The 27642-nt window shown below is 44.6% G+C and overlaps 1 protein-coding gene and 1 long non-coding RNA gene across 2 annotated transcripts in view; both read right to left on the bottom strand.

The window, feature by feature from the left end:
• The window catches only part of LOC308676042 (ubiquitin-conjugating enzyme E2 Z-like), a 95653-nt gene that overhangs the window by 12535 nt on the left and 55476 nt on the right, over positions 1-27642 (bottom strand). The window contains exon 5 of the mRNA XM_081341754.1: positions 8572-8684. Coding sequence (XP_081197880.1) covers positions 8572-8684 — 113 coding nt within the window. The remainder of the gene's footprint in view (positions 1-8571; positions 8685-27642) is intronic.
• On the bottom strand, positions 13106-23237 carry LOC308676043. Its single transcript, XR_014028254.1, has 2 exons — positions 22984-23237; positions 13106-15342 (listed from the first exon to the last, which is right to left on the bottom strand). It is a non-coding gene; the product is annotated as an uncharacterized lncRNA (long non-coding RNA).

Genomic DNA, 27642 nt, shown 5'->3' with positions numbered 1-27642 from the left:
GAAGGTGGTAGCCAAACTGGGTGTTGGGGTGGTACGGCTGAGGAATCCGATACGTTTCCAGCAGGTGGATGGGTCTCTTCTGGGGGGGGTGCCCATCACCCACGTCACAGAACTTATACGGCTGGATATGGGGGAGCACTGGGAACGGTTGCGGTTCATCGTGGTGCCCTCTATGACAGAGGAGGTGATTCTGGGACTAACGTGGCTGGACAGGTGGGGGCCGACCATCTGGTGGGAGGGGGGTTGTCGACACCTGCGCCTAGGGATTGGGCCACAGCCCCCTGATCATGAACAGCCGAGCACGCCCGTCCCGCAAGGGAGGCCGGAGGAGAGTTGCAGGGCTGGGGCAGAGGTACAAGTGCCGCCAGAGTACACCGAATTCCTCGAAGTTTTCAGTGAGCAGGAATGCGATCTCCTGCCTCCCCATCGACCGACGGACTGCGCGATCGAGCTGGAGCTGGGGGTCAAACTTCCTAAGCCCCGGATGTATGCCATGACCCCGCGGGAGATGTCGGAACTCCGGAGTTACATTGACAAGAACCTTGCGCGGGGGTTCATACAACCTGCACGTTCGCGGATGGCAGCACCAGTTCTCTTTAGGGAGAAAAAAGACGGGGGGCTGCGTCTTTGTGTGGACTACCGGGGGGTCAACGCAGTGTGTGTTGAACATTTGTATCCACTGCCCTTGATGAAGGACATGTTGTCCCACCTGGCAAAGGGGAGGGTGTTTACCCGGTTGGACTTACGCGAAGCCTATTATCGGGTGCGTATTAAGAGGGGAGACGAGTGGAAAACAGCGTTTAACTGCCCACTGGGCAGCTACCAATTTCGTGTGATGCCATTCGGACTCCAGGGGGCCCCCGCCGTGTTCATGCAACTGATAAATCAAGTTCTGCATGAACACCTGTATAGGGGGGTGCTCGTGTACCTTGACGACATCCTGATTTATACGGAGACAATGGACCAGCACGTTGCCCTCGTACGGCAGGTTCTGCGGAAGCTCCTTGACGCACGGCTGTATGTGAAACTGTCAAAATGTGAGTTCCACGCTTCTCGTCTGGATTACTTGGGCTATCGGGTCTCGGCGGCTGGGATTGCGATGGACCCAAAGAAGGTGGAGGCCATACTGCAGTGGCAAGCCCCAGGGACCAGACGACAGCTACAGAGTTTCCTGGGGTTTGCCAACTTTTACCGCCAATTTATACCATCATTTGCTGCAGTAGCTCTTCCACTAACAGATCTACTTAAAACCAAGAAGTTAGCGGTGAAACCACGACCGGGGTTGCGGGTAGCGTGGACCATAGAATGTCAGCGGGCCTTCGAGACCCTGAAAGGTTTGTTCACCCGAGAACCCATACTTTTGCATCCCGACCCAGCAGCACCATACGTCGTGCAAGCAGATGCTAGCGACGTGGCAGTCGGAGCTGTTCTTCTGCAACGCAACAGTAAAGGCGCATTGCAACCTTGCGCTTACGCGTCAAAAAAGCTATCAGCCACCGAACGCGCCTGGGCTATCTGGGAAAAGGAGGCCTACGCCGTTCGGTGGGCGTTGGAGACGTGGCGGCACCTCCTGGAGGGGGCAGAGAAGCCCTTCGAAGTGTGGACGGACCACAGGAACTTAGAAGCCCTGCAATCCCCACGTAAGTTGGCCCCTAAACACGTACGGTGGGCCCTGTATTTCAGGCGGTTCAGGTTTACCCTGAAATACGTTCCAGGGGGGAAGAATTTCCTGGCGGATGCCCTCTCACGGCTTCCGCAGTATGACAACCAGCGGGAGGAGGTGGTACAAGCTCTTATCCCTCCTCTCGGCCCAGAGGTGGTACGAGCTGTACAGAACAAGGTTGTGGATGACCTTGTACAGTGGCTGAAAGAGGCTCTTGTGGGGGACAGCTGGTTACAGCAGCACCCGCGGCTCCTAACTCGACGGGATGACTTGGCATGGTACGGGAGTAAGATGTACGTACCACAGACCCTGCGTGAGACTGTACTTTATAGGTGTCATGATGCCAAGCAGGCCGGACACCTCGGGTTCCTAAAAACCCTGCACCTCGCCAGACGTCAGTTCTGGTGGCCCGGAATGAGGCGGCAGGTCAAGGATTATGTTCGGCGTTGCCACACGTGTGCTATGGCCAAACCCCAGCCCGGGAAACCAGCAGGGCTTTTACAGACAGTGGCGGACCCTAGCCGGCCATGGCAGGACATCGGGATGGATTTCATCGTGGACCTACCAGAGAGCCGGGGGTACACTGTCATCTGGACCATGATTGACCTGTTTTCCAAACAGGCCCATTTTGTCCCGTTGAAAGGCTTGCCTTCGGCCCGGCGTTTGGCCTGGCTGTTTATAACTCACGTGTATCGCTTACACGGGGTGCCTAGACGCATTATCTCGGACCGGGGAGTGCAGTTTACCGCCAGGTTTTGGCGTGAATTCCTACGGTTTATAGGGTCGTCCCAGGGGTTAAGCTCCGGGTACCATCCCTGCACGAACGGTGCCGCTGAACGGGCCAACGCAGCAGTTGAACAATACCTACGCAGCTACGTTTCGTACCAGCAGGTGGATTGGGCAGACCTACTGGCGTTTGCAGAAATCGCCCACAACAATGCTGTGCACAGCAGCACTGGCCTCCCACCGTACACTGTGGTGTCCGGCTACGATTTCCCTCCCGTTCCCGAGTGTGACCAGGGATCGCCCTCCCCCTGTCAACCCCAGGAGTGGATGCTGCAAATCAGGAAGGCATGGGCAGCAACCAAGGAGGCACTGAACAAGCAAGCCAGCATTGTGAAGGGTCAAGCAGACAAGAAGCGCCAACCATTCTACACCCCAGGGGTTGGGGACTGTGTACTTGTCCACGAAGTATTTGCGGCTGCAAATACCTAGCAAGAAGCTAGGCCCTAAGTACATAGGCCCCTTCCAGGTCACCCACATCATCAACCCGGTCACGGTGCGCCTCCGGCTGCCCAAGTTCCTGGGCAGGGTGCACCCCGTGTTCCACGGGAGCTTGCTAAAACCAGCTCCCGTCCCTGTCCGGGGGGAGTCAGTAGGCCCGGGGCCTGTGGGTAATGGGCAGTACGAGATACAGGAGATCCTGGATTCCAGGGTGCGGAGGGGCCGGCTGCAATACCTAGTGCTTTGGAAAGGGTATCCAACTACTGAGGCGTCCTGGGTGGCGGACTCAAATGTCCAGGCTCCTCGGTTGGTTCGGGTGTTTCACCAGAGGCATCCCGGTAAACCCTCAGGTGGGGGTCGGGGGGTCAGCACTGCTCGTCTTGGTGCATGTATAAACTCTGTGTCTTGCCTTCCAGGAGGAGCCTTGGTAGGAGGGGCCGACTGTCAAGCCCCACGGGCTCGACATTGCAGAGGGGACCACGGAGGGATACGGGGGAGCACGACTGGCGGCACCTGTGCGGCCCCGAAGGCCCAGCGGCGCCCGCGCACACCAGCTGATCGGTGGGCGAACGCTGGACGCGCAAGCACACCACCGGCTGAGAGGCGGCCGGAAACAGCTGAAAACGGCCACGGAGTCCTCGTCCCGGCGCGGGTGGCTGGGAGGCGGCTGGAGACGGCTGCCGGTGGTCGCGTGACTCGTCCAGCTGGGAGGCGGTCAGGAACAGCCTCCGGAGGGCCCGCGACTACACTACCAGCTGAGAGGCGGCCAGCAGCGTTCTCGAGCGGCGTCAGACAGCCCGCCTCGGCACAGCCAGCTGGGAGACGGCCGGAGACGAATGAACATGGGCGCTGCCTTACGGTCCCGGGAATTGGATACCAGCCGATAGCAAAGCGAGCTGCACAGCTGCGGTCGGACCTTGGGGGTTGCCAGGGGGCCATGGGTGTGACACGGGGTGTTGCGGTGGAGGGGGACAACACGCACGGAACTTTAGGGGGGAGCAAGACTTACACTTTTCTGTATGCTGGAGGTTTCGGTGCTAGTGGGAGGGGCTGGGCGTGGGCTGCCGGTGTAGGGGGGTGGAGTATTTACGCAGGCCAGGCGGATGCTGGTCTGCGCGGGGAAGGGGTGGGGCCCATGGGTGGGGCTGCTGCCTAGTTACAGGCACAAGATAAAAGGCGCGTTGGGGGCGGGTAGCTTCCAATGCTGACTTTTCAATTGCTTGGATATCCTGCTAGTAAAGGTACTCTCGCAGTCAACCGTACTACGTCGTCATTCTTGCTCGCGTCTCCCGGCGTAGACGAGGAGTTGACAGGTAGGTTGCAGCTCTGCTTTCTCACTACTGCCCGTCACTTCCTTGCTATCTTCTCCCATTAGTAGACCAATTGTTTCCTTGACTTTTTTCTTGTTCCTTACATACAGGTGAAACTCGAAAAATTAGAATATCGTGCAAAAGTTCATTTATTTCAGTAATGCAACTTAAAAGGGGAAACTAATATACAGGTGAAACTCGAAAAATTAGAATATCGTGCAAAAGTTCATTTATTTCAGTAATGCAACTTAAAAGGGGAAACTAATATATGAGATAGACTCATTACATGCAAACCAAGATAGTTCAAGCCGTGATTTGTCATAATTGTGATGATTATGGCTTACAGCTCATGAAAACCCCAAATCCACAATCTCAGAAAATTAGAATATTGTGAAAAGGTGCAATATTCTAGGCTCAAAGTGTCCCACTCTAATCAGCTAATTAAGCCATAAAACCTGCAAAGGGATCCTGAGCCTTTAAATGGTCTTTCAGTCTGGTTCAGTAGGAATCATCATCATGGGGAAGACTGCTGACCTGACAGTTGTGCAGAAAACCATCATTGACACCCTCCATAAGGAGGGAAAGCCTCAAAAGGTAATTGCAAAAGAAGTTGGATGTTCCCAAAGTGCTGTATCAAAGCACATTAATAGAAAGTTATGTGGAAGGGAAAAGTGTGGAAGAAAAAGGTGCACAAGCAGCAGGGATGACCACAGCCTGGAGAGGATTGTCAGGAAAAGGCCATTCAAAAGTGTTGGGGACTTTCACAAGGAGTGGACTGAGGCTGGAGTCAGTGCATCAAGAGCCACCACACACAGACGGATCCTGGACATGGGCTTCAAATGTCGTATTCCTCTTGTCAAGCCGCTCCTGAGCAACAAACAACCTCAGAAGCGTCTTACCTGGGCTAAAGAAAAACAGACCTGGTCTGTTGCTCAGTGGTCCAAAGTCCTCTTTTCTGATGAGAGCAACTTTTGCATCTCATTTAGAAACCAAGGACCCAGAGTCTGGAGGAAGAATGGAGAGGCACACACTGCAAGATGCATGAAGTCCAGTGTAAAGTTTCCACAGTCTGTGTTGATTTGGGGAGCCATGTCATCTGGTGTTGGTCCACTGTGCTTCATTAAGTCCAGGGTCAACGCAGCTGTCTACCAGGAGATTTTGGAGCACTTCATGCTTCCTTCCGCAGACGAGCTTTATGGGGATGCTGACTTCATTTTCCAGCAGGACTTGGCACCTGCCCACACTGCCAAAAGCACCAAAACCTGGTTCAATGACCGTGGGATTACTGTGCTTGATTGGCCAGCAAACTCGCCTGACCTGAACCCCATAGAGAATCTATGGGGCATTACCAAGAGAAAGATGAGAGACATGAGACCGAACAATGCAGAAGAGCTGAAGGCCGCTACTGAAGCATCCTGGTCTTCCATAACACCTCAGCAGTGCCACAGGCTGATAGCTTCCATGCCAGGCCGCATTGAGGCAGTAATTGCTGCAAAAGGGGCCCAAACCAAGTACTGAGTACATATGCATGCTTATACTTTTCAGAGGTCCGATATTGTTCTATGTACACTCGTTTTATTGATTGCATGTAATATTCTAATTTTCTGAGATTGTGGATTTGGGGTTTTCATGAGCTGTATGCCATAATCATCACAATTATGACAAATCACGGCTTGAACTATCTTGCTTTGCATATAATGAGTCTATCTCATATATTTGTTTCCCCTTTTAAGTTGCGTTACTGAAATAAATGAACTTTTGCACAATATTCTAATTTTTTGAGTTTCACCTGTATTGAAAGAAACATTTTTTATTACTTTTGACATTTGTTACAAGTCTTTGTTCATTCTGAGCTGTAGCTTTCCTGACTTCATCTTTGCAAATTCGGGCTATATGCTGGTATTCTGTCTTAGTGTTATGTCCCTCTTTCCATTTATACTTTTCATTTGTGACTCTGCTTGTCGGAGAGTTTTTTATGCAACCATGCTGGCTTATTCTTGGATCTCTTATTTTTCTTTTCCAGTGCCACTGTGCTGGACTGGGCTTTTATAATCATATTTGTCAGAGTTTCCCAAGCTTCTTGAGTTGTTTTCCCCCATTACTACTGTGGTGTGTTTCCTGCACACATTAGTTAACTATATAAGGCTAAGTGCTATTGCTACTAGCAAAGATGAAATGATAGAGGGGGTTGAAGTTGCAGGAACTTTGGGGAAGAGTGACCAGGTCATATTGGAATTCAACACAAGAAATAGAACAAAACCAAACTAGTGTTTTAGACTTTAAAAGAGATGATTTCAACAAACTTTAGGTTCTAAAGACTCTCTCTCCCCCACCCCAATTTTAGTTTAAAGCCCTTTGAATAAGCTGAGCCAGTCATTTTCTAAATACATTCTTCCCGGTTCTTGTGAGGTCTAGCCCATCCCTTGCCAGAAGCCATTCATGTAGGTAATGCAGACTGTGGTCTAGGAATATGAAGTTCTCTTAATGGCACCATCACTTAAGCCAGTGGTTTATTTCTAAAATCCTTTGTTCCTTCATTGGATGTTGACCTTTTGTTGCAAGTACAAATGAAAACACTACCTGCGCTAACTGTTTCACTTTCTTGCCAAGCTGCTCATCGTCTCTTGATATTGTTTTCAGGTTCACTGTTTTATCATTTGTCCCCACATGAAAGAGGATAAAGGGATAGTAGTCTGTGGGTTTGATTATTTTAGTAACGCTCTCAGTCACATCTTTGATTTTTGCTCCTGGGAGACAAGATACCTCAGTAGATTGATTGTCTGGTCTACAAATTGCTGATTCTGTTCCCCTGAGAAGTGACTCTCAGGTTGAGTCTCAGAGTGGCTAGAGTTGCCTTTAGAACCTTTACTTTTTCTTCAAGTAATTCATTTGGTACATGGGCATAAGCACATACACGGAACATATTTTGCAAATCACAAGAGCATCAAACTCTTTTTCCATGATTATGTTTCTTTTCCCAACTAGTTCATTTAAAAATTAAAAATTTCATTTTCAAAAATTCCAAAAAAATTAAAAGATTTTTTTCACAAATTTTAAACTAAAAATTTCTATTCTTAAATGTTAGTCTTTTGGTCCCTCTTGTGGCTAATGTCGAAGTAGAACTTAAATGCAAGTGAGGTTGCCCTCTAGATATAGTTTGGAATCCACAGATGTATAAAAGAATGACAGATGAATAAAGATGAAAAGAAAAAATAAAATCTCAGATGAAAATAAAAAAAATGAAATATCAGCTTGTTGTTAGTGTAAAAGGTTATAGAAAAATATCCTGTCCAGTCTGATTTGTGCTAATGCTACTTTTGTTTTGACACTATGTTATATTCATAATCAAGAGAAGTGTTTGTTCCTTTAAATTAGCCTAGCACCAGAGGAGCATTTTGCTTTTTCCCATTAGTTGCATTAAATGGTTATCCCTGAAAACAACTTGCACCAACATTTCTTAACTGATGAGCTCCAGATAAACTGCAACTCTCAGAATTCCCTGCCAGCATGGCTATTGTGAATACATCTGGAAAGCACCAGTTGGAAAAGACCAACACTCTGGCAATGCTATCATCAATGAAGGATCACAAAATGTTTTCCATACAGTATACACATTCCTTACTATCTTATTCTATAAACTGTTCTAAATCTTTGAGGATAGAAGCACAGTGAAGATCGTAAAGTGAAGCTACTGGTGCAGCCATCAGGAAACAAAAAATAAACGTAATAATTTTACTACATCTGCATTACAAGATTGGAGTAGTGGGGGGGAAGGAGGGAGTGAACAGCTTGGCTAAACACCTAAGATTGTGAAGGAGAGATCTGAACATGGTCCTTCAAATTCTGTACCACAGGACATCTGAAGTTTTTAACTCATGTGAAAAGGAAAAAAAAACACAACCTATTGAAAAGTCAGGCATTAAGTAATGGGATTTCTTTGCTCCCTATCAAACTTTTTGTCTATATCCAATCCTTTGTCCCATCTTGACCAAAGTAAAAAGAAAAAAAAATTGCCACATCTAAATAGTGCAATCCATTACTTACCTAAGCCAGGCTTCCTCAATCTGGTACACTCCAAATATGTTGACTAGAATGCCCATCTTCCTTAGCCAGCATTCAACATAACTGGAAGGTACAAGTCTTGAGAAGCCATATTATAGAAATAGAAAGTTTTTCTAGAGTGGCATGCAGAATCTGCCAGACTATTAACTATGCAGCTATAAAAGGAGTGGAGATTGAACACTCAAATGATGAAGTATACATTGACAGTTTTCCCAGAAATGGGCAAAGCCTAGCTAAGAAATATATCCAGTTTCTCAATGGAGTACAGAAAGTGAATCTGCAAGTTAAACCATGATGTCTCTCCACACATACCGTAAAGGCTCTGGAGAAGGGCATTTCCCTTCCAGCATGTCACATACAGCGATGCGGATAGTCTCATGTCGAATGCACTCATTGTAATTTTTACTGTCTCCTGGATGTCTTTCCTACAAAACAACAACAGCTGAGTACCTCTCCACTTAAAATGTAGAAACAAACAAAAAGAATTATTTACAACATACTCTACCACCAATATAGTCAAACTATAATTAAAATGATTAATTCAGCTAAAACCAAAGTAAAAATTGAATACAATAAAATCAATATATTTGAAGATATATCCCCCGTGTGTCCAGCTTCCTCCTTTCCCATCTGGTATGAATGATTTCATTTGTCAATGATTTTATTTGTTGTGTTCTATGATTGTTGATTTTAATGTTTTTTAATATTTTAATGTCTGTAAGCTGCCCAGAGTCGTTAGATATGAGATGGGCAGCAAATAAATTTCATAAATAAATACACTCACCATAAAATAGCATACAGTCTTTCATACAGCAATATAAAAGCTCACACCTATAACCCATTATCAGCCTTCACAAATACACTTACAACAGGATGGCCCTATCTTCTAGTTTTATTAACTGCCAGTCTCAAAATCTATTCATGATTGAATAGCTCACTGGACTGATCTACCAATCAGTCTAGATTATTAAATAGATATGTCTTCAAGTATGTCTCAAATACACCCAAATCATAGTGGGACCAGAGTAAGAAAGGAACAGAATTTCATAATCAATGACCCATGCAAAGGGTGTGCCACACCATAAGAAGAAACAACAGAGAAGAACCCCTGTCCTGCTGATCATATTGTATATTTAGGAGCATGCCAAGATAGGAGCTGGGACAGATAATATGAATGGCTAGCCACAGGGCCTTAAACACTAGTGCCGAAAGCTTTAGTGGGGTTCCAACCCTAAGAGGGCTACAGGCAGTCCTCAATTTATGGCCAGTCGTTTAATGATCATTCATAAGTCATGGCAGCCTCTGAAAGGGTTGTAAAACATTGCACTGCGCCTGCCCCGTCACGATCTGGGTGCTTGGTAACCTCTTCACACTTACGACTGGCTGCCAAGCACCTTGCAATGATGTGATCACCCTAACCCTAATTTTTAAAAAATGAGATCATAATATGCTGGAAAAACAAAACACCAGATTTGAATAGCATCCTCCTTCCAAGAACACCTCTGGGCACCACAGGCAACCTTAAAAAATAAGCAAATGACTGTAACAATTTTTGGTTGGAAATGTGCCCCTTTGCCCTGAAAATAAGAGGATAAAAGTAAGCTAGGATAGTAGAGTATCTTAGAATTTTAAAGGAAGTGTCAGGGAGCAACTTCACCAGTTCCTTTTGGTAAATGGGTATTTTGTAACAGGTTATTCTCACTATGGCAGACATGTCAAACTCACGATGTTGCGTGACGTATCAGAACTTTTCCCCCATTGCCGGCAATGGGGTGGGCGCAGTTTCCTCGTGACGCATCCAGCCTGCGGGCCAGCAGTTTGACACCCCTGTACTATGGGGTCCTTGGTGCTCCCTGAGCTTGGTTGTTTTCTTGCAGATGTTTCATTACCAAACTATGTAACATCATCAGTGCTAGAAAGGAGTGGGCTTTGCTCTTTTTATATACTAGTGGCTTGCCCTGTCAGTGCTGGGAATGTTCTTGGTGGTCCCTTGATTAGGCTGTTGTTTACTGTTAGCTTGTTTGTCTGAGTTGGTAGTTCCATGATTTGGGTATTGTTTCTTGATTGTTGGTCTAGTATTAATCTTATGAATGAAGGCAAATATATGTGTCCCAAGATGATGTTGCAGGATCCAATCTGGGTTGGTCACCAGGACCAGCGGTCTAGTCTTCTGAGTTTTTGGACTAGTGCTGAAACCCATCCTCAGGGATCCTCTCTACCGGAATGCACACATAGTACAGAGTGGATGTACAGATTGGATCGTGCAGTATTAATCTTAGTGTTAATCTCAATTTATCTTGGTGTTGATTGTTGCTGAGGTGGTGTTTTGGTCTTTTTGTTTCCTTTTTGGCTTCTTGATTGCCTCTTTTCAATGGTACGTAGATGTTGTTTATCTCTGTGTGCCTGTTGATGGATGATTTGTGTGAGTGCCAGGCTTCCAGGAATTCTCTAGAGCAGGGCTTTTCAACCTTTTCACCCATTGTACCACTTTTAGGATAAGGCAATATCCAAGTACCACCAGTCACCCAGCAAGGTGTTAAACACTTGACCAAAAAAAAAGGAAAAAAATGATAAAGTACAGGTAGTCCTCGACTTACAACAATTCACTTAGTGACTGTTCAAAGTTACAACGGCACTGGAAAAAGTGACTTATGACCATTTTTCACACAGAAACCCCAGGGTCATGTGATTTACATTTGGATGCTTGGCAACTGATTCATACTTATGACGGTCACAGTGTCCCAGGGTCATGTGATCAATGGCCGGGGGAGCGTGGCCAGCTCATCACTCAGGTTGCGGGGTGCCTGTGGGAGGGAAATCCATGGGTCTCTGGAAGAGGGGTGTGGGGTGTGGGAAGAGGGGTGTGGGGTGTGGGTGCCTTCCTTCCCTCCCTCTCTCCCATTATCCCATCCTTCCTTTCCTTCCCTCCCTCTTTGTCCCTTCCTCCTTTCCTCCCTCTCTCATTGTCCCTCCCTCCCTCCCCTCTTTGTCCCTTCCTCCTTTCCTCCCTCCCTTCCATTGTCCCTCCCTCCCTCTCATTGTCCCTCCCCTCCTTCCTTCCTTCCCTCTTTGTACCTTCCTTCCCTCCCTTCCACTGTCCTGCACTACACCGCCCAGACCCCAGCCTGGTTTTGGCAGGCAGTAACGCATTCTCACCACACGGACTGGCTGGTGAGGTGAACCAGCGACATCACGGCCCTGCCTGTGCATGTGCAGAGGCAGAGGAGAGTGCATGCACCCCAGCCTCTGCACGCGCACAGGCAGGGCCAGGATGTCGCCGGTTCACCTCACCGGCCGCTCCATGTGGTGAGAAGAATGTGCCGCTGCCTGCCAAACCAGGCTCGTTGTGCGCAGCTACAGCTGAGCTGCACTCAGAAGCCGCCCACGCTCAGAAGCTTCTTGCGCTCAGAAGCCGCTCGGTGCTCAGAAGCTGCCCTTGCTCGGTGCTTAGAAGCCCCCCGCGTGGGGTGCTCAGAAGCCACCCGGCACTCAGAAGCCACCTGCACGGGGTACTCAGAAGCCACCTGCGCTCAGAAGCTGCCCGTGCAGGGCGCTCAGAAGCTGCCCACGCTCAGAAGCTGCTCGGCGCTCAGAAGCCGCCCGGCACTCAGAAGCCACCCACGCAGGGCGCTCAGAAGCCGCCCATGCTCAGAAACTGCTTGCCTCTCAGAAGCCGTCTGTGCTCAGAAGCTGCCCAGCGGTCAGAAGCCGCCCGCGCTCAGAAGCCGCTCGGTGCCTGGCGCTCAGAAGCTGCCCAGCGCTCAGAAGATGCCTGGCGCTCAAAAGCCATCTGGCGCTCAGAAGCCACTCACACTCAGAAGCCGCCAGCGCTCAGAATCTGCCTGTGCTCAGAAGCCACCCCACCCATCCTCAGAAGTCGCGCTCTGGGCGCAGAAGCACAGTTCAGCTGTAGCTGCACACGCCAATCCTGGGCTCCTGCCCAGCTCACTTGCTTGTGGAAAACATGCTGCTTGCTAAGTGAAGCCCCAGGATCAGTGGGCTACAGCTGATACAGTCGAAGAACAGATCAGCCATAGCCTGCTGATCCTGGGGCTTCACTTAGCAAGCAGCATGTTTTCCGCAAGTGAGCTGGGCAGGAGCTGTTCACTTGCTAGCCCTCCCCCCAAAAACATGCCATTTGCTCACTCACTCTTCCTCGCTCTCTGTTCCTCCGAAAACAGGCTGGTCTGCCCCTTTTATACCTTTCCTTCTCTCCGCCCTCCTCTTCTCTTCTGGGTGCACCAGAAGCTCTAATTAGTATGTCGCCACAGATCCTGGGGATTCTGGCAAGCTCTGCAGCTCTAGCTGATCTCCTCCAGGTCTGTGCAGCTCCGTTTTAACTGGTTCCCTCCCCCACTCCAATTAGAATAGTCAGGGTTGCTGCAGTGTGTTTGTGCTTGTCTGAATAGTGTTCTCACACAGCTACTCTTCTGGGAAGTTGAGTTACTTTAGTAGTGGAGCACTTGGTGTGGGTAGTTTTACAATAGACTTGTTTCTAATTTGCCATCATTGCCTCTGCTGATGAGGCTATCCACAAAAGGTACTGTTTTGTTTTCTTCCCTTGTGAGTTTTATTCATTTGAAGATGTTGATAGTTTCATGTGTCTTCTCCAGTTGTTCCTTTTTTAGTATGACAAAGGTGTCATCCACAGACAAGATCCATACTTTGGGTTGTATGTGTGGGAACACTATAGATTCTAGGCATTGCATTACAGTCTTTGCTATGAGTCCTGAAAGCCATAATTCCATGGGTGTTCCTTTGATTTGTTGGTATACAGTGAGGGGAAAAATTATTTGATCCCCTGCTGATTTTGTACGTTTGCCCACTGACAAAGAAATGATCAGACTACAATTTTAATGGTATATTTATTTTAACAGTGAGAGAACAAAAATCCAGAAAAACGCATTTCAAAATAGTTATACACTGATTTGCATTTTAATGAGTGAAATAAGTATTTGACCCCTTTGCGAAACATGACTTAGTACTTGGTGGAAAACCCCTTGTTGGCAATCACAGGTCAGACGTTTCTTGTAGTTGGCCACCAGGTTTGCACACATCTCAGGAGGGATTTTTGTCCCACTCCTTTTTGCAGATCCTCTCCAAGTCATTAAGGTTTCGAGGCTGACGTTTTCTATGGGATTAAGGTCTGGAGACTGGCTAGGCCACGGGTTGGCAACCTGCGGCTCTGGAGCCGCATGCGGCTCTTTCAGCCTTCTAGTGCGGCTCCCAGTCCTCCTCTGCCATTTGCAGAGAGAGAGAGAGAGAGAGACAGAGACAGAGAAAGGCACTTGCGTTTCCCTTCTCTCTCTCTCTCACCCCCCGATCTGCTCTTCTCCAACAAGCTGACACACCGCGGACATTCTTATTGGGCAGTGTCTCCACTGGCGCTCGTCTCCTGCCCTTTCTGTTTCTCCTGCAGAGACAAGTGAGCCAGAGCAGCTGGCAGGATGATTCCTCGTCCTCGGTGCTCTTCTTCTATTGTCTAGCTTTGTGGTAGGGGAGAGGGAGAAAGGCTCGGTAAGCGCAGGGTGCGCGTCTCCAGGGAAGCCAAAAGAGCGCACGGGGCCAGGCACTGCCCGCATGGGCCTGCCGCTCCTGTGCATCGCCAAGCGAGGCAGAGAAGTGATGATCAAGGAAAGAGGAGAAGCTATATAAACTGGGCTTTGCTCTTCTGCCGCTCACAAAACAGCACTGACCCTGAACTTCTGGGGAACTGGGGCGCTGTGGCACAGAAAGTGTCCAAGAAAGCCGTGGCACCTCCAAGTCCGTTGGTTTACCAACGAGCCACTGCCTCCTTCTCCTCCTCAGCTTTGGCAGCAACACAGACCACTGAGCAGGAGGACTGGCTAATCAGAGTGCGGGTCCCTCCTGCCCAAAGTAGCGATGGTTGGAACGGAACCTCGCCTGATCTTTTGTCGCCACAGACCTCCATTGACATCCATGGGGACGCTTGGCAATGAAGGGGCCGACTGAACTGCTTCAAGGATTGAGCTGCAAGATGGCTTTGAGTGGCAGAGTGAGAGACAGACACACAAATGCATCTCCACAGGAGACGCAGCAAGAGCAGATGACTGCCGCTGCCCACTAAGAATGTCCGCGGTGTGTCAGCTTGTCAGAGTAAAGCTGGCCAGGTGAGCAGAAGATCGGAGAGAGAAAGAGAGAGAGAAGCTCAAGTTCCTCTCTCTCTCTCTGTCTCTCTCTCACACACACACACTAAGTGGGGGAAGAGGACTGGCAGACCAACGGCAGGAGATGAGCGCCACTGGAGAGCCAGCCCACTAAGAATGTCCGCGGTGTGTCAGCTTGTTGGAGAAGAGCTAGTCAGGTAAGCAGATCGGAGAGAGGGAGGGAGGGAGGGAGAAGCGCAAGTGGCTAGGCCATTACAGGACCTTAATGTGCTTCTTCTTGAGCCACTCCTTTTTTGCCTTGGCCATGTGTTTTGGGTCATTGCCATGCTGGAATAACCATCCACAACCAATTTTCAATGCCCGGACTGAGGGAAGGAGGTTCTCACCCAAGATTTGACAGTACATGGCCCTGTCCATCGTCCCTTTGATGCGGTGAGGTTGTCCTGTCCACTTAGCAGAAAAACACCCCAAAAGCGTAATGCTTCCACCTCCATGTTTGACGGTGGGGATGGTGTTCTTGAGGTCATAGGCAGCATTCCTCCTTCTCCAAACACGGCAAGTTGAGTTGATGCCAAAGAGCTCGATTTTGGTCTCATCTGACCACAATACTTTCACCCAGTTCTCCTCTGAATCATTCAGATGTTCATTGGCAAACTTCAGACGGGCCTGTACATGTGCTTTCTTGAGCAGGGGGACCTTGCGGACGCTGCAGGATTTCAGTCCTTCATGGCGTAGTGTGTTACCAATTGTTTTCTTGGTGACTATGGTCCCAGCTGCCTTGAGATCATTGACAAGATCTTTCTGTGTAGTTCTGGGCTGATTCCTCACTGTTCTCATGATCATTCTAACTCCACGAGGTGAGATCTTGCATGGAGCCCCAGACCAAGGGAGATTGACAGTTATTTTGTGTTTCTTCCATTTGTGAATAATTGCACCAACTGTTGTCACCTTCTCACTGAAAGGAATAAAAGTATTATTCAGAAATTTCTAATGAGTCTAAAGGTTGAAGCAGAAGCCAACTGAAGATCAGAAATAATATTTTATCTAAGTATTGACAGGTACAAATGTGAAAAGCAGAAGTTACAAATTGTAAGAGGAAATATCGAAGCAACATAGGAGACGGACTGTGGTAACAGAAAATCAGATGGTGAAAGATAGGATATGGACAAAGGGCCACAGAAGGATCAAAGAGGGGACTCCCAAGATCAGGGAAAAGGAACTAAAGATGTGGGAAAGGGAGAGAATGTTTTCATCCCTCCTCACAGTCCCCTGGGAAAGATCCTGGCTGGATGGAATCATCCACCTTATAGTAGAATGGTAAAAGATTTAGATAAAGACCTGATGATTCAATACTGTTATTTTATTTGGGGACAAAAACGAATAGATGAGGGAACTCAATGGCCACAGTTAGGTAGTTTTAATTACTTCATTTGAGGGCAAGGTTGGCAGAATAAACCATATACTTGAGGTAAAAGTAAAAATATTATGATAAAGTATTGCTGTTTTAAATGTTAGCAGGATGGGATGGAGTCATCTGGAAAATACATCTGGGATAAGAGTAAAGGTACCATGACTCAATATTGTTATTTTGAGTGGCCAAGAAATCCTATTAAAAGCATTAGTGCATTTTGCTCAAAATATGGAAGTTTTAAAAATTGGCTATGTCAAGCACTAAACATATAGGTTAATAAAAGAAGTTTATATGCCTGTTGGATCCCAGGCAATATATAGTCCATTTTTGTTAGAGGAGTGTGGAGGTAGTGTCTGCGTGTCTGTGTTGTGTCTAATAATAATAATTAATAAAAAGGCCTTATTTACAGATTAAAAAAACAAAGGAGCTCATTGGCTTGTGAACAGCTCCTTGTAATTATAATAATAGTTATTGATTTGTCAGAAGAAAGTATGAAATAAAATATCTGTATGTGAAATTGTTTATGCAAGCAGTTTGAATGGAAGTGAATGTATAGATATGCTAATCCTCTGTCTGTGTGTGTGAAAGAGAGATTCTCCCCCACCACAGACTGTGAAAGAAACAGTAAACTGCAGAATTTTGTTTGTTTATTGTTGCTGTAAAAGTGAAATGAAAAAGCAATATAAGCACTTGCATGAGAAGAGTCTCATGGAAGGACTTCCGGTGGCGACGCGACGCTGAAGACAGCCATCTCCGGGCTGTCCGCTCCGCGGCTTTGTTGAATTGCTGAAAACAGCGCCGATCAGCTGTTTTGGTGATTCGGAAGCCCCCTCCTCGGGAGAAGAGGAGGGGGTGAGGCCCCAGGTAGGGGTTGAGCTCTCCGGGGCTGCCTGAGCTTTTAGTTTGGGCGGCTGAAGGATTGAGCCCCCCCTCGAAGCCTGGGTTTGCTCCGGGCTGCGCAGCGCTTCTGCTCCGTGTTTTTTGGAGCAGAACCAAGCGTTAGCAACCACCCCTGCCAGAAGGAAAGACTTTCGAGTGTGAAGAAGCAGGCAGAGCGGTACAGGAGGTCAAGGTGAAGTGGACTTTTATTCTCTAGTTCATTGGACTTTATGGCTTTTAAAAGTGAAAGTGCGCAGTAAGTGAAAGTGGGGGAAGATGGCGACTAAAACTGCTAAAACTCTCCGGAGTGCGGGGGCTTCCCCGGTGCAACAGACCTCGTTGCAAGCCTTACTTCCTCCTGCACCTGCTCCGGCACTGACGCTTAAGGATTTACAGGATGCCTTGGAAAAGCATTCACAACAAATATCAGACATGATGGATGAAAAGATGGAAAAGCTGGAGGAGAAGCTGGAGGAGAAGATGGAAGAGAAGTTTAAAGCAATGAGGGCAGACATCTTGCCTGCAATTGAAGGTGTGGCTGTTTGTATTCAATGTTTGGATGAAAAAATGGAGGATCTTAGTCAAAAGAATTCCAGACTAGAAGCAAAAGTATTAGAGAATGAAAATATAATGGATAAAATGGATGGAGATTTGACTCTCGTCCAGTACCATCAGATGGAGTTTGCTATCAGAATCAGAGGCTTAAAAGAGAACCCTAAAGAAGATTTAAAGCAGATGGTCTCTGAGGCTTTGGAAGCGGTACTGGGACAGCCAGCAGCTGAAATTGAGAGAAGTATAGACAAAATCTTTCGTGTGAATTCATGGATTGCAAGGCAGAGGAAGTTACCTAGAGATGTGGTGGTCTACTTTACAAAGAGAGCAATTAGGAATGAAGTTATCCAAGTTGCTTATGATACTAAGCTTGTGGTTGCTGAGCAAGAAGTTTTGGTTTTAAAAGAAATTCCTCCAAGAATTTTAAGGAGAAGGAAAGATTTTGCTTTTTTGGCACAGGAACTTAAGAAACGTGACATCAAGTTTAGATGGGAGATTCCAGTGGGCATGGTGGTGATGCATGAAGGCAAGATACACCGTTTGGTTACAGTGAGTCAGGCACGCGACTTCTACAGTAAAGTTCTAAAAGCAACCCCTCCATCACTTCTGGAATCTGCAAAGAAAAATGGTGAGGGAAAGCCTCAAGATGCTGAAGGAATACAGACAGAGGAGAATGGTACTGGAGGGGATCAAATTACAGCTTCATCGGCAGATGTTAGAGAGCAGAGGATGACGCGTGCCGCCTTAAGACGAGTGAGACAAGAGCAAGAGCAAGATCAGCAGAAAGTTATGGAACCTCCAAAGCGTATCTATAGCGAAGCTGTGGGAGGGGCGCGGCCTAAGGAAGTTAAAGGGGTTCTGGCAGGCGTGCTCCAGAAGCTTCGGGATGCCAAGAATGGTGACTAAGTTCCTAACCTGGAATGTCAATGGATTAAACTCACCACAGAAGAGAAAGAAAGTTTTTCAATATTTAAAACAATTTAAGACTGATGTTATTTGCTTGCAAGAAACGCATATTAGGGTTATGGACCAAAAGTACTTGATGAACTCAAGGTTGGGTACGCAATTTATTGCTTCTGCGATGAATAAGAAGAATGGAGTGGTTATTTATGTCAAGAATACTTTGATAGCGGAACTAATCGAAGCAGATAAACAAGGAAGATATGTTATGATAGATTTGCTGTTAGAAGGCAAAAAACGCTTTTAGTTGGATTATATGCTCCTAATCAACAACAAGCTGACTTTTACAGTTCGTTACATACAAAGATTACCCAGTTGGATTACAAATCTTTTATTTTTATGGGAGATTGGAATGGTGTCTTGGATGTACAACTGGACAAATCTGGTTTTTTTAAACATGCCCCGAGTTATGCTAGATTGCCTAAATCTTTTTTTTGAAATGAAGGATGATCTGGAACTGCGTGACATTTGGCGAGAAACACATTTACATGATAAGGATTATACTTTTTTTTCTGACAGACACCAATCTTTTTCTAGGATTGATTTTATACTACTGACTAATGATTTTTTTTCTAGGATTAAGAAGACAAAGATTTGTGCAAGAACTATATCTGACCATAGTCCAGTCTGGTTAGAGATCAACAAGGATAATAGAGATAGGCGCTCTTGACGCGTAAATGAGAATTTGTTTAGAAACCAGAGTAATGTGGAAGAATGTAAAAAGCAGATGGACTTTTTTGAAATTAATATGAACAAGGATACGTCTATGCACATGGTTTGGGATGCTAGTAAAGCCTATATGAGAGGGGTGTTAATATATATGAATAATAAATACAGACGTAATTTGGAAGTCAGGAGGAAAGAATTGGAGAATGAAATTAGGGAAAAAGAAAAGGCCCTAATTTTGAATCCATCGGATGTGAAGATTAAAGAGGTTATTAATTTGCTAAGAGGACAATTTAATAAGTTGATGGCTGACCAAGTGGCAACTAACTTACGGTTTGCTAGGCACAACACTTTTTGCAATGCCAATAAACCAGGTAGGTGGTTAGCTTACAGGTTAAGGAAAAAACAAAGGGCTTCTAACATAGATAAAATAGAACATAAAGGCAAGGTTGTGTTTCAACAGGATCTTATTAAGGAAGCCTTTGTGGACTTTTATTCCAAATTATATGTTAAAGATAAGATTAATGAAACAGACATTGACGTATATTTGAAGAATGCTAACATCCTGGTTCTTACACAAGAACAAAAGGAAGAGATTAATCAATTGATAACAGAAGAAGAAATTTTCTTAGCAATTAAGCAATTGAAGGTGGACAAAGCGCCAGGTACAGATGGACTGACTGCGGTCTATTACAAAAATCTACAATTGGAGCTGATAAAGCCATTAAGGGAATTGTTTCAGACAATTCAAAGGGGAGGAAGGGTGCCTCCGTCTTGGAGAACTGCTTTTATTTCCTTGATCCCGAAGGAGGATCAGGATGTTACTCAAGTAAGAAACTATAGACCAATATCACTTTTAAATACGGACTACAAGATATTTGCCAAGGTTTTAGCTAATAGATTGATGAGGGTTTTGCAACAGATGATTCATGGGGATCAAACTGGGTTTATTAGTGGTAGACAAATGAAAAATAATGTGAGGCATATAGTTGACGTGGTGGACTGAAGTATGTAATATTGAAAAGGGCACAAGACAAGGGTGTCCATTATCACCTTTATTATTTGTGTTAACATTGGAGATATTATTGATAAAATTACGGAATTCGGAAAAAATTAAGGGTATTCAAATTAGAGATCAGGACTACAGATTGAGGGCGTTTGCAGACGATCTGGTTGTTACGGTGACCCAGCCAGAAAATTCTGTTGTGGACCTGATGGAGATAATAATGCAATATGGGAAGGTTTCTGGATTTAAGGTTAATGCACAAAAAACTAAAATACTAGCCAAAAATATGACAGTATCGCAAAAGGCCCTTTTAGAAGGATTAACTGGATTTGAGATTGTTAAAAGGGTCAAATATTTGGGGGTGTATTTGTCATCCTCAAATGCAAAGTTATATAAAAATAATTATGAAAAGTTATGGGGAAAAATTCAAAAAGAATTGGAGAGTTGGGAAAAATTGCAATTGTCTTTACTGGGAAGAATCGCAGCAGTGAAAATGAATGTTTTGCCTAAATTTTTATTTTTATTCCAAATGATACCGATTCTTAAAAAAGACTCTAATCTGGAAGAATGGCAAAGGGGTATCAATAAATTTGTATGGGCAGGGAAAAGGCCACGAGTTAAACTTAAGATTATGCAGGATACGTGTGAAAGAGGTGGTCTTAAAATGCCCAATCTTAAATTATATTATGAAGCTGCTGCGTTGTCAGGTATAAGTGATTGGATTAATTTGACACAAGGGAGATTATTAAATCTGGAGGGCCACGACTTGTTATTTGGCTGGCATGCATATTTACTATATGATAAGAAGGTAGATAATGTGTTTAAAGTGCATATTTTAAGACAGGCATTGCTGAGAGTTTGGAAGAAGTATAGACACAAGTTAGACTACAAGATGCCGTTGTGGGCAATCCCGAAACATGCAATAGAAAACATAAATGTTGGCTTCAAACATGATGTGACTACGTACAAGGAGATCTTAAGTTTGGAGAGGAACGTCTGGCGTTTGAAGCCGTACAATCTTTTGCGAGATGAGAAGATCGTTCAAACTTGGTTTCAATATGGTCAATTACGTGCCAGGTGGAAAGAAGACCAGAAAATTGGTTTCTCAATGACTGATGAAAATTTGGTAAAGCAAATTAGAAACCAGGGTCCAGCACAGATCAAACGGATTTATCTTGCATTGATAGATATTGACTCAGAAACAGAACTTGTTAAAGACTGTATGATAAAATGGGCTCAGAATATTCAAGAAGTTATTACAATGGACACGTGGGAAAAGATCTGGGTGAGGAACGTAAAATTTACGCAAGCCCAAAACCTAAGAGAGAACTTTTATAAAATGTTTTATAGATGGCATTTAGATCCTAAAAAGCTTGCAAGTATGTATCCGAACTATCAACCTAAATGTTGGAGATGTGGTGGCGAAGATGCAACGTATTTTCATATATGGTGGACCTGTAAAAAGGTTAAGGCTTTTTGGATAAAAATTTGGTGGAATATGCAGAAGATCTTTAAGCAAAGGATAAAGTTTTGTCCGCAATTGTTCTTATTGGGCATAATTACAGATGCTACTGTTGTGGACATTAAGTTGATGTTGAATTTAATCACAGCAGCAAGACTTTTAATAGGTCAATATTGGAAGAAGGAGGAACTCCCGACTATAGAAGAGTGGACTTTAAAAGTTTCTAACCTGGCCGAAATGGCAAAGATTTCGGCTTATTTGAAAGATCACTCGCAACAACGTTATATTATGGAGTGGAAAAAGTGGATTGATTATATCCAGAACAAATATGGGACTAAGAAGTTTCACTTAGCATTTGAATAAGTTTTCTTTTCTTTTTTTTTCTTTTTTTCTATGTAATATTAGTATTGCTTGTAGTCATTTCATATGAGCTAGAGTGCGATAGACTTAATAGTTTATTGTTGTTAGCATATGGTTGTTTATGATTGTTCTTTGTTTTTATACCTTGTACTTAGCTCTGGGAAGTCGGGGGGGGGGAGGGGGGAGAGGGATAGGGAGGGTTAGGTAGGGGTGGGTGGAGGGAGGGGGGGATTGTTAAAGATAAAATGTATTGTAAAACTTTTCAATTAAAAAAAAAGTCTCATGGAAGATGTGTGAGAGAATTCATGGAAATGCATGTGAAGAAGAGAAAACTATTTTGTTAGTGGTGAGATTTTTGTGTAATTCTTTTTTTGTCTCCTCCCCCGTTGCTGGTTGTGTTGCTTTAACAGAGAGAGAGAGAGAGAGAGAGAGAGAGAGAGAGAGAGAGAGAGAGAGAGAGAGAGAGAGAGAGAGAAAGGAAAGGGGGGGGGGTTCTGATCTTTTTAACTATTTTTTTTCTGCTTAGAATTCTGGTTTGAGGAAGCTGGGGTGGATGTGAAATTTAATGTTTTAACCTACTTAATGGAAATTTGTTTCCATCTGAATGGAATCTGATTAAATTGGAATTTGACTAAATTTATATTAAAAGCAGAGTTGATACTAGAGTTGATACAAAACTATTTCAGTAACTCAGAATATCTTTTATTAAGCTTGTTTATTTATTTATTCTTTTGTGGAGTTGCTTTTTGTTGTCGTTTTTTAATGTTTTTTATGTCTGTGTGCAGGACACACTGGTAGAAAATAATACCTAAGAGAATTGAAGAAATTGTAATTCAACCCTTGTTTAAAACAAAGGAGTTGAGAAAATTTGGGGGATTATAAATGAGCTATGTTGTTTTGAGTAAACATTTGTGTGCAAGCAAACTGAAGCAGAGTTGATACTATTTCAATGCATTCAAGTTGATTTTAAATTACCTCAAGTGGGAAATTCCACAATATGAAACTAATGACATGTTTATAAAAATAGATACTGGGGCTGTTTTCTGCTTTGTCTTTTCTCAGCAAGCAAGGATTCTTAGCCCAGACACCTCAATTGGAGTTTGCTGTCCACAAGTTTCTGCCTGGTGACTGGGTCCTGACAGAAAGTTGGTGTGAAGAAAAACTTACTTCAGCCTGGGGTGGTCCCTACCAAGTCCTCCTAACAACTGAAACAGCAGTTTGAAAGAAAAGAAAGGGTGGAGCAAAAGAGTGGAAAATAATTCCTGGAGAAGACCCTCTCGGAATAAAAATTTACAGAAACCTGATGTGGTCATTGTGGGGTGAAGAAATAATAGCCTGGGTTTGTTTGTGATTTTTCTCATTGCAGGAGTAGCAGCTTTCCATCCAAGGATTCCAGAAGAAGCTGTGGACCTCTGCATTCTACAAACTTCTACATAATGTGTTGGTTCTGTGATTGCAATAGTGTCATTGAATGTTCTTATCACTGTTGTGATTGTGGACAGTCTGTCCCTGTGAAGAAATTTGTGACACAGTAATAGTGGAGGATTGGTTAAAAATATGTAAAGGTCTGACATCAACAGACTCTTTAGCCCACATACCCAATTATAGAAGAAATTGAAATTTACAGGTGAAACTCGAAAAATTAGAATATCGTGCAAAAGTTCATTTATTTCAGTAATGCAACTTAAAAGGGGAAACTAATATATGATAGACTCATTACATGCAAAGCAAGATAGTTCAAGCCGTGATTTGTCATAATTGTGATGATTATGGCGTACATCTCATGAAAACCCCAAATCCAATCTCAGAAAATTAGAATATTGTGAAAAGGTGCAATATTCCAGGTTCAAAGTGTCCCACTCTAATCAGCCAATTAAACCATAAAACCTGCAAAGGGTTCCTGAGCCTGTTCTGTACCAGCCTACTACCGGCCCTGCAGAAAAGGCAGGGACAACCCCTTTACAAAAAGGCAAGAGGCTGGAACTAAGCCTGCCAAATTTATTGACACAAAACAGAGCAAACAGAGCAAAACCAAAACACGAACCATGAAACAGGAGCTATTCAAACGGTTGCCTTGAGCAAACCAGCCCTCCCACACATTCCCCTTTTAAACAGTTCAAGGCGTGGCTTCTCTCTGCCTCCTTCCGAGGTACCCCATTGCCTTCCTCTCTTTACTCCTGATTGACTGCCTCCTGCGTCGGGCGTCCTTGAACAGGGCCAGCTGTGGTTCATCTTCATCCACGCTGTCAGGCTCACACAGCTGGGTCTGCGTAGTGACCAGATGAGAGGGTCCTGGCTGAGGGCTCTGCGAAGCCTCAGGGCTGTCCTCTGCAGGCTCTCCAACACCCCCCTCCTCCTCTTCTGAATCGTCCGACCCAACTGCCGAACCCACAGACTGACCCTGAATCACAACAGAGCCTTTAAATGATCTCTCAGTCTGGTTCAGTAGGAATCACAATCATAGGGAAGACTGCTGGCCTGACAGTTGTACAGAAAACCATCATTGACACCCTCCATAAGGAGGGAAAGCCTCAAAAGGTAATTGCAAAAGAAGTTGGATGTTCCCAAAGTGCTGTATCAAAGCACATTAATAGAAAGTTATGTGGAAGGGAAAAGTGTGGAAGAAAAAGGTGCACAAGCAGCAGGGATGACCGCAGCCTGGAGAAGATTGCTTGTAGTCCAGTGTGAAGTTTCCACAGTCTGTGTTGATTTGGGGAGCCAAGTCATCTGCTGGTGTTGGTCCACTGTGCTTCATTAAGTCCAGGGTCAACCCAGCCGTCTACCAGGAGATTTTGGAGCACTTCATGCTTCCTTCCGCAGACGAGCTTTATGGGGATGCTGACTTCATTTTCCAACAGGACCTGGCACCTGCCCACACTGCCAAAAGCACCAGAACCTGGTTCAATGACCGTGGGATTACTGTGCTTGATTGGCCAGCAAACTCGCCTGACCTGAACCCCATAGAGAATCTATGGGGCATTACCAAGAGAAAGATGAGAGACATGAGACCGAACAATGCAGAAGAGCTGAAGGCCGCTATTGAAGCATCCAGGTCTTCCATAACACCTCAGCAGTGCCACAGGCTGATAGCTTCCATGCCACGCCGCATTGAGGAAGTAATTGCTGCAAAAGGGGCCCAAACCAAGTACTGAGTACATATGCATGCTTATACTTTTCAGAGGTCCGATATTGTTCTATGTACACTCCTTGTTTTATTGATTGCATGTAATATTCTAATTTTCTGAGATTGTGGATTTGGGGTTTTCATGAGCTGTACGCCATAATCATCACAATTATGACAAATCACGGCTTGAACTATCTTGCTTTGCATGTAATGAGTCTATCTCATATATTAGTTTCCCCTGTTAAGTTGCATTACTGAAATAAATGAACTTTTAATTTTTCGAGTTTCACCTGTAATGTGAAACCAAGATTGAATGATTGCTTCTATTAACTGGGTTTTATTGCTGGGTCGCTTCTGACTAACAAGTTCCTTTAGTCGGCTCCATAGATTTTCAATTGGGTTAAGGTCTGGGCTATTCCCAGTCCATTTCAGCAGTGGAATATGATTATCTTGAAACCACTTTTTGCACACAGCAGCAACATGACATGGAGCTGAATCCTGTTGAAATATAAATGTTTCATTGTCTTGGAAAAGATCATGTGTGGAAGGCTTCAGTTTGGGCTCAAGTATTTCATTAATGTATTTTTGGCCATTTATATTCCCATTAATCACACAAATTCTGCCCACACCTTTTGATGTCATACAACTCCAGATCATAACACTGACTGGGTGTTTCACGGTACATGTAATTCAATCAGGATGCAAATCTCCGATTCTTCTCCTTACGTATTTTATGTCATCAGTACCAAACAGGGAGATGTTGGTCTCATCACTCCAAATAACACTGTCCCATTGTTCCTCTGTCCAGTTGACATGAGTTTTAGCCCAGTTTAGTCTTTCAACCTTTTTTTGAGAGATAAAAGTGGGTTTTCTTGTGGAATTCTAGATTTTAGGCCAAATTCCTGCAGTCTGCGCCGAACAGTCCTTGCACTCAACTTCACATTGCATTGCACCATTTCATCTTGTATACTCCCAGATGATTTTCTTCTGTCACATAGGCACAGTCTCTTAATTCTTCTATTATCACTTGCTGTTGTGCACCTTTTCCTGCCTTTACCAGTGTGGTTTTGTAGTGACTGAGTCTCCTTATACATCTTCAAAAACTTAGAAATGCCACCTTTGGTTAAGTTTCCACCAATCTTTCTTCTAATTTCTTTATAACTGTAGCCTTGTTCACTTAATAATACTATTTTACATCGCTTTCTGGGTGACCAGTCAACTCTTTGCACCATTACTTTAATTTTATTACGTTTTACAAGCTCACTAAATGAAAGAACACAAAAAACCCCAACCAACTTGATAGTGATCATATAACACACTGACAAATGTCCTCCTCTCAGCTTCAATACATGACATCAATAACTGAATCCTGTGATCTGATTGGCTCATTGCCAAAACAATATGACACCTGATTGGCTTTCTAAACACTCATGCTCACTGGCTACAATCATATGAAGGAAAGCTACCTGATAACAACCTAAGCAAGCTGTGCTTCGTTTTCCTGGTTATTTGGCTATAACGTTTCATAGAATACAGATAATTGAACAAACTTTGTTGCATTACATTCTTGATCAAATTATCTTTCCATTGATATATAATTTTATGGTACTACTCCAAAGGAAAGTGGTATTATTAGCCATCAAACCTCAAATGTACACTTTTCCCAAAAGGTTTCCACAATTTTGGCCACTACCGTATATAAAAAGAGAGCTCTATCCGTACCATTCTCACTATAGCAACCACTTTGTAAATACAGAAAGCTCCCACCTCCTCTGAGTTTGTGGGAATAGTAATATGTTCTCAAAATGGGAAACACCAGTTCTTAAAAGTCCAAATGTATTTACCAATCAAAAAAGCTTCTCTGCTCCTGGCCTAGTACATACATAATGTTAGGGAGAAAAAGGAGGATTCAACATATATCTAGTCAAACTAATCTAATTTCAGAGACCAGACAGTCACTTCACTCAATTACACACACAGAGATAAATACATACACAAATATACAAGATGCACTTAAAATCAGAGATATAACCTACAAATTGACAACAAAGTTATGTAACATGGCATCTGCCTCTTGCCTACGCTTTGCTTCTTCTGCACAGCAATACATTCCCATTTGTGCTACTGGGATCTTTTTCCTTAAGACTAACTGTGATAGTGAGAGGAGGTTTGGTGAGGACTGGTACTTGGTACATGCTGTCAGTCATTAACACTGACCCTCTCCACACAGTATTTTAAAAAAAAATGCTCCCATATGCACAAATGTGACATTTAAAAAACTAATCCTTGCTGTTGCATGGCTTTCAATAGAACTAGCCTAAAGAAGATGGTCATACACGGCTGAAAGAAAATTCCCACTCACTGCTAACTCCTATCCAGCCCCAAACTGATAAGGGACCTTTCTGAAGAAACATGGTCTTTGCTTTAAAGAAGATGCAGTGCTCACATTCTGCTTCTCAGACATCACTTAAGCCTACCAAACAACTCAAAGTTGACAGATTCCTAAAAAACAGACACTTGCCCTAAGTAACTAAACCTCTCCTACATTTCCTGATAGCCTCTCAAACAGATATGACCCCCTGGAATAGGATTTACAAGCAATGTCTACTGATGGCACAAATAGTTTTGTCAATTTTCAAGCTCTTGACTACTGTTAACAACAAAGTGGACACTCTAAGAGTCCTTCATTAAGACTAAACATAGCCAAATGATGCCACTGAGTCACCTAAAACAAACTCATGCAGAGGGAACTGTGTGTTGTGATTCCATGCCGGCCTGTGCTACCGACAGCTGAGTCCGGGGAATCTGAGGAGGAGGAGGAGGAGGAGGGGTTTG

Source organism: Vipera berus (assembly GCF_964194415.1).
Source record: "Vipera berus genome assembly, chromosome: W".
Taxonomy (NCBI): domain Eukaryota; kingdom Metazoa; phylum Chordata; class Lepidosauria; order Squamata; family Viperidae; genus Vipera; species Vipera berus.
Note: the sequence above shows the minus strand (reverse complement) of the source record. Positions and strands in the feature narration are given on the sequence as shown.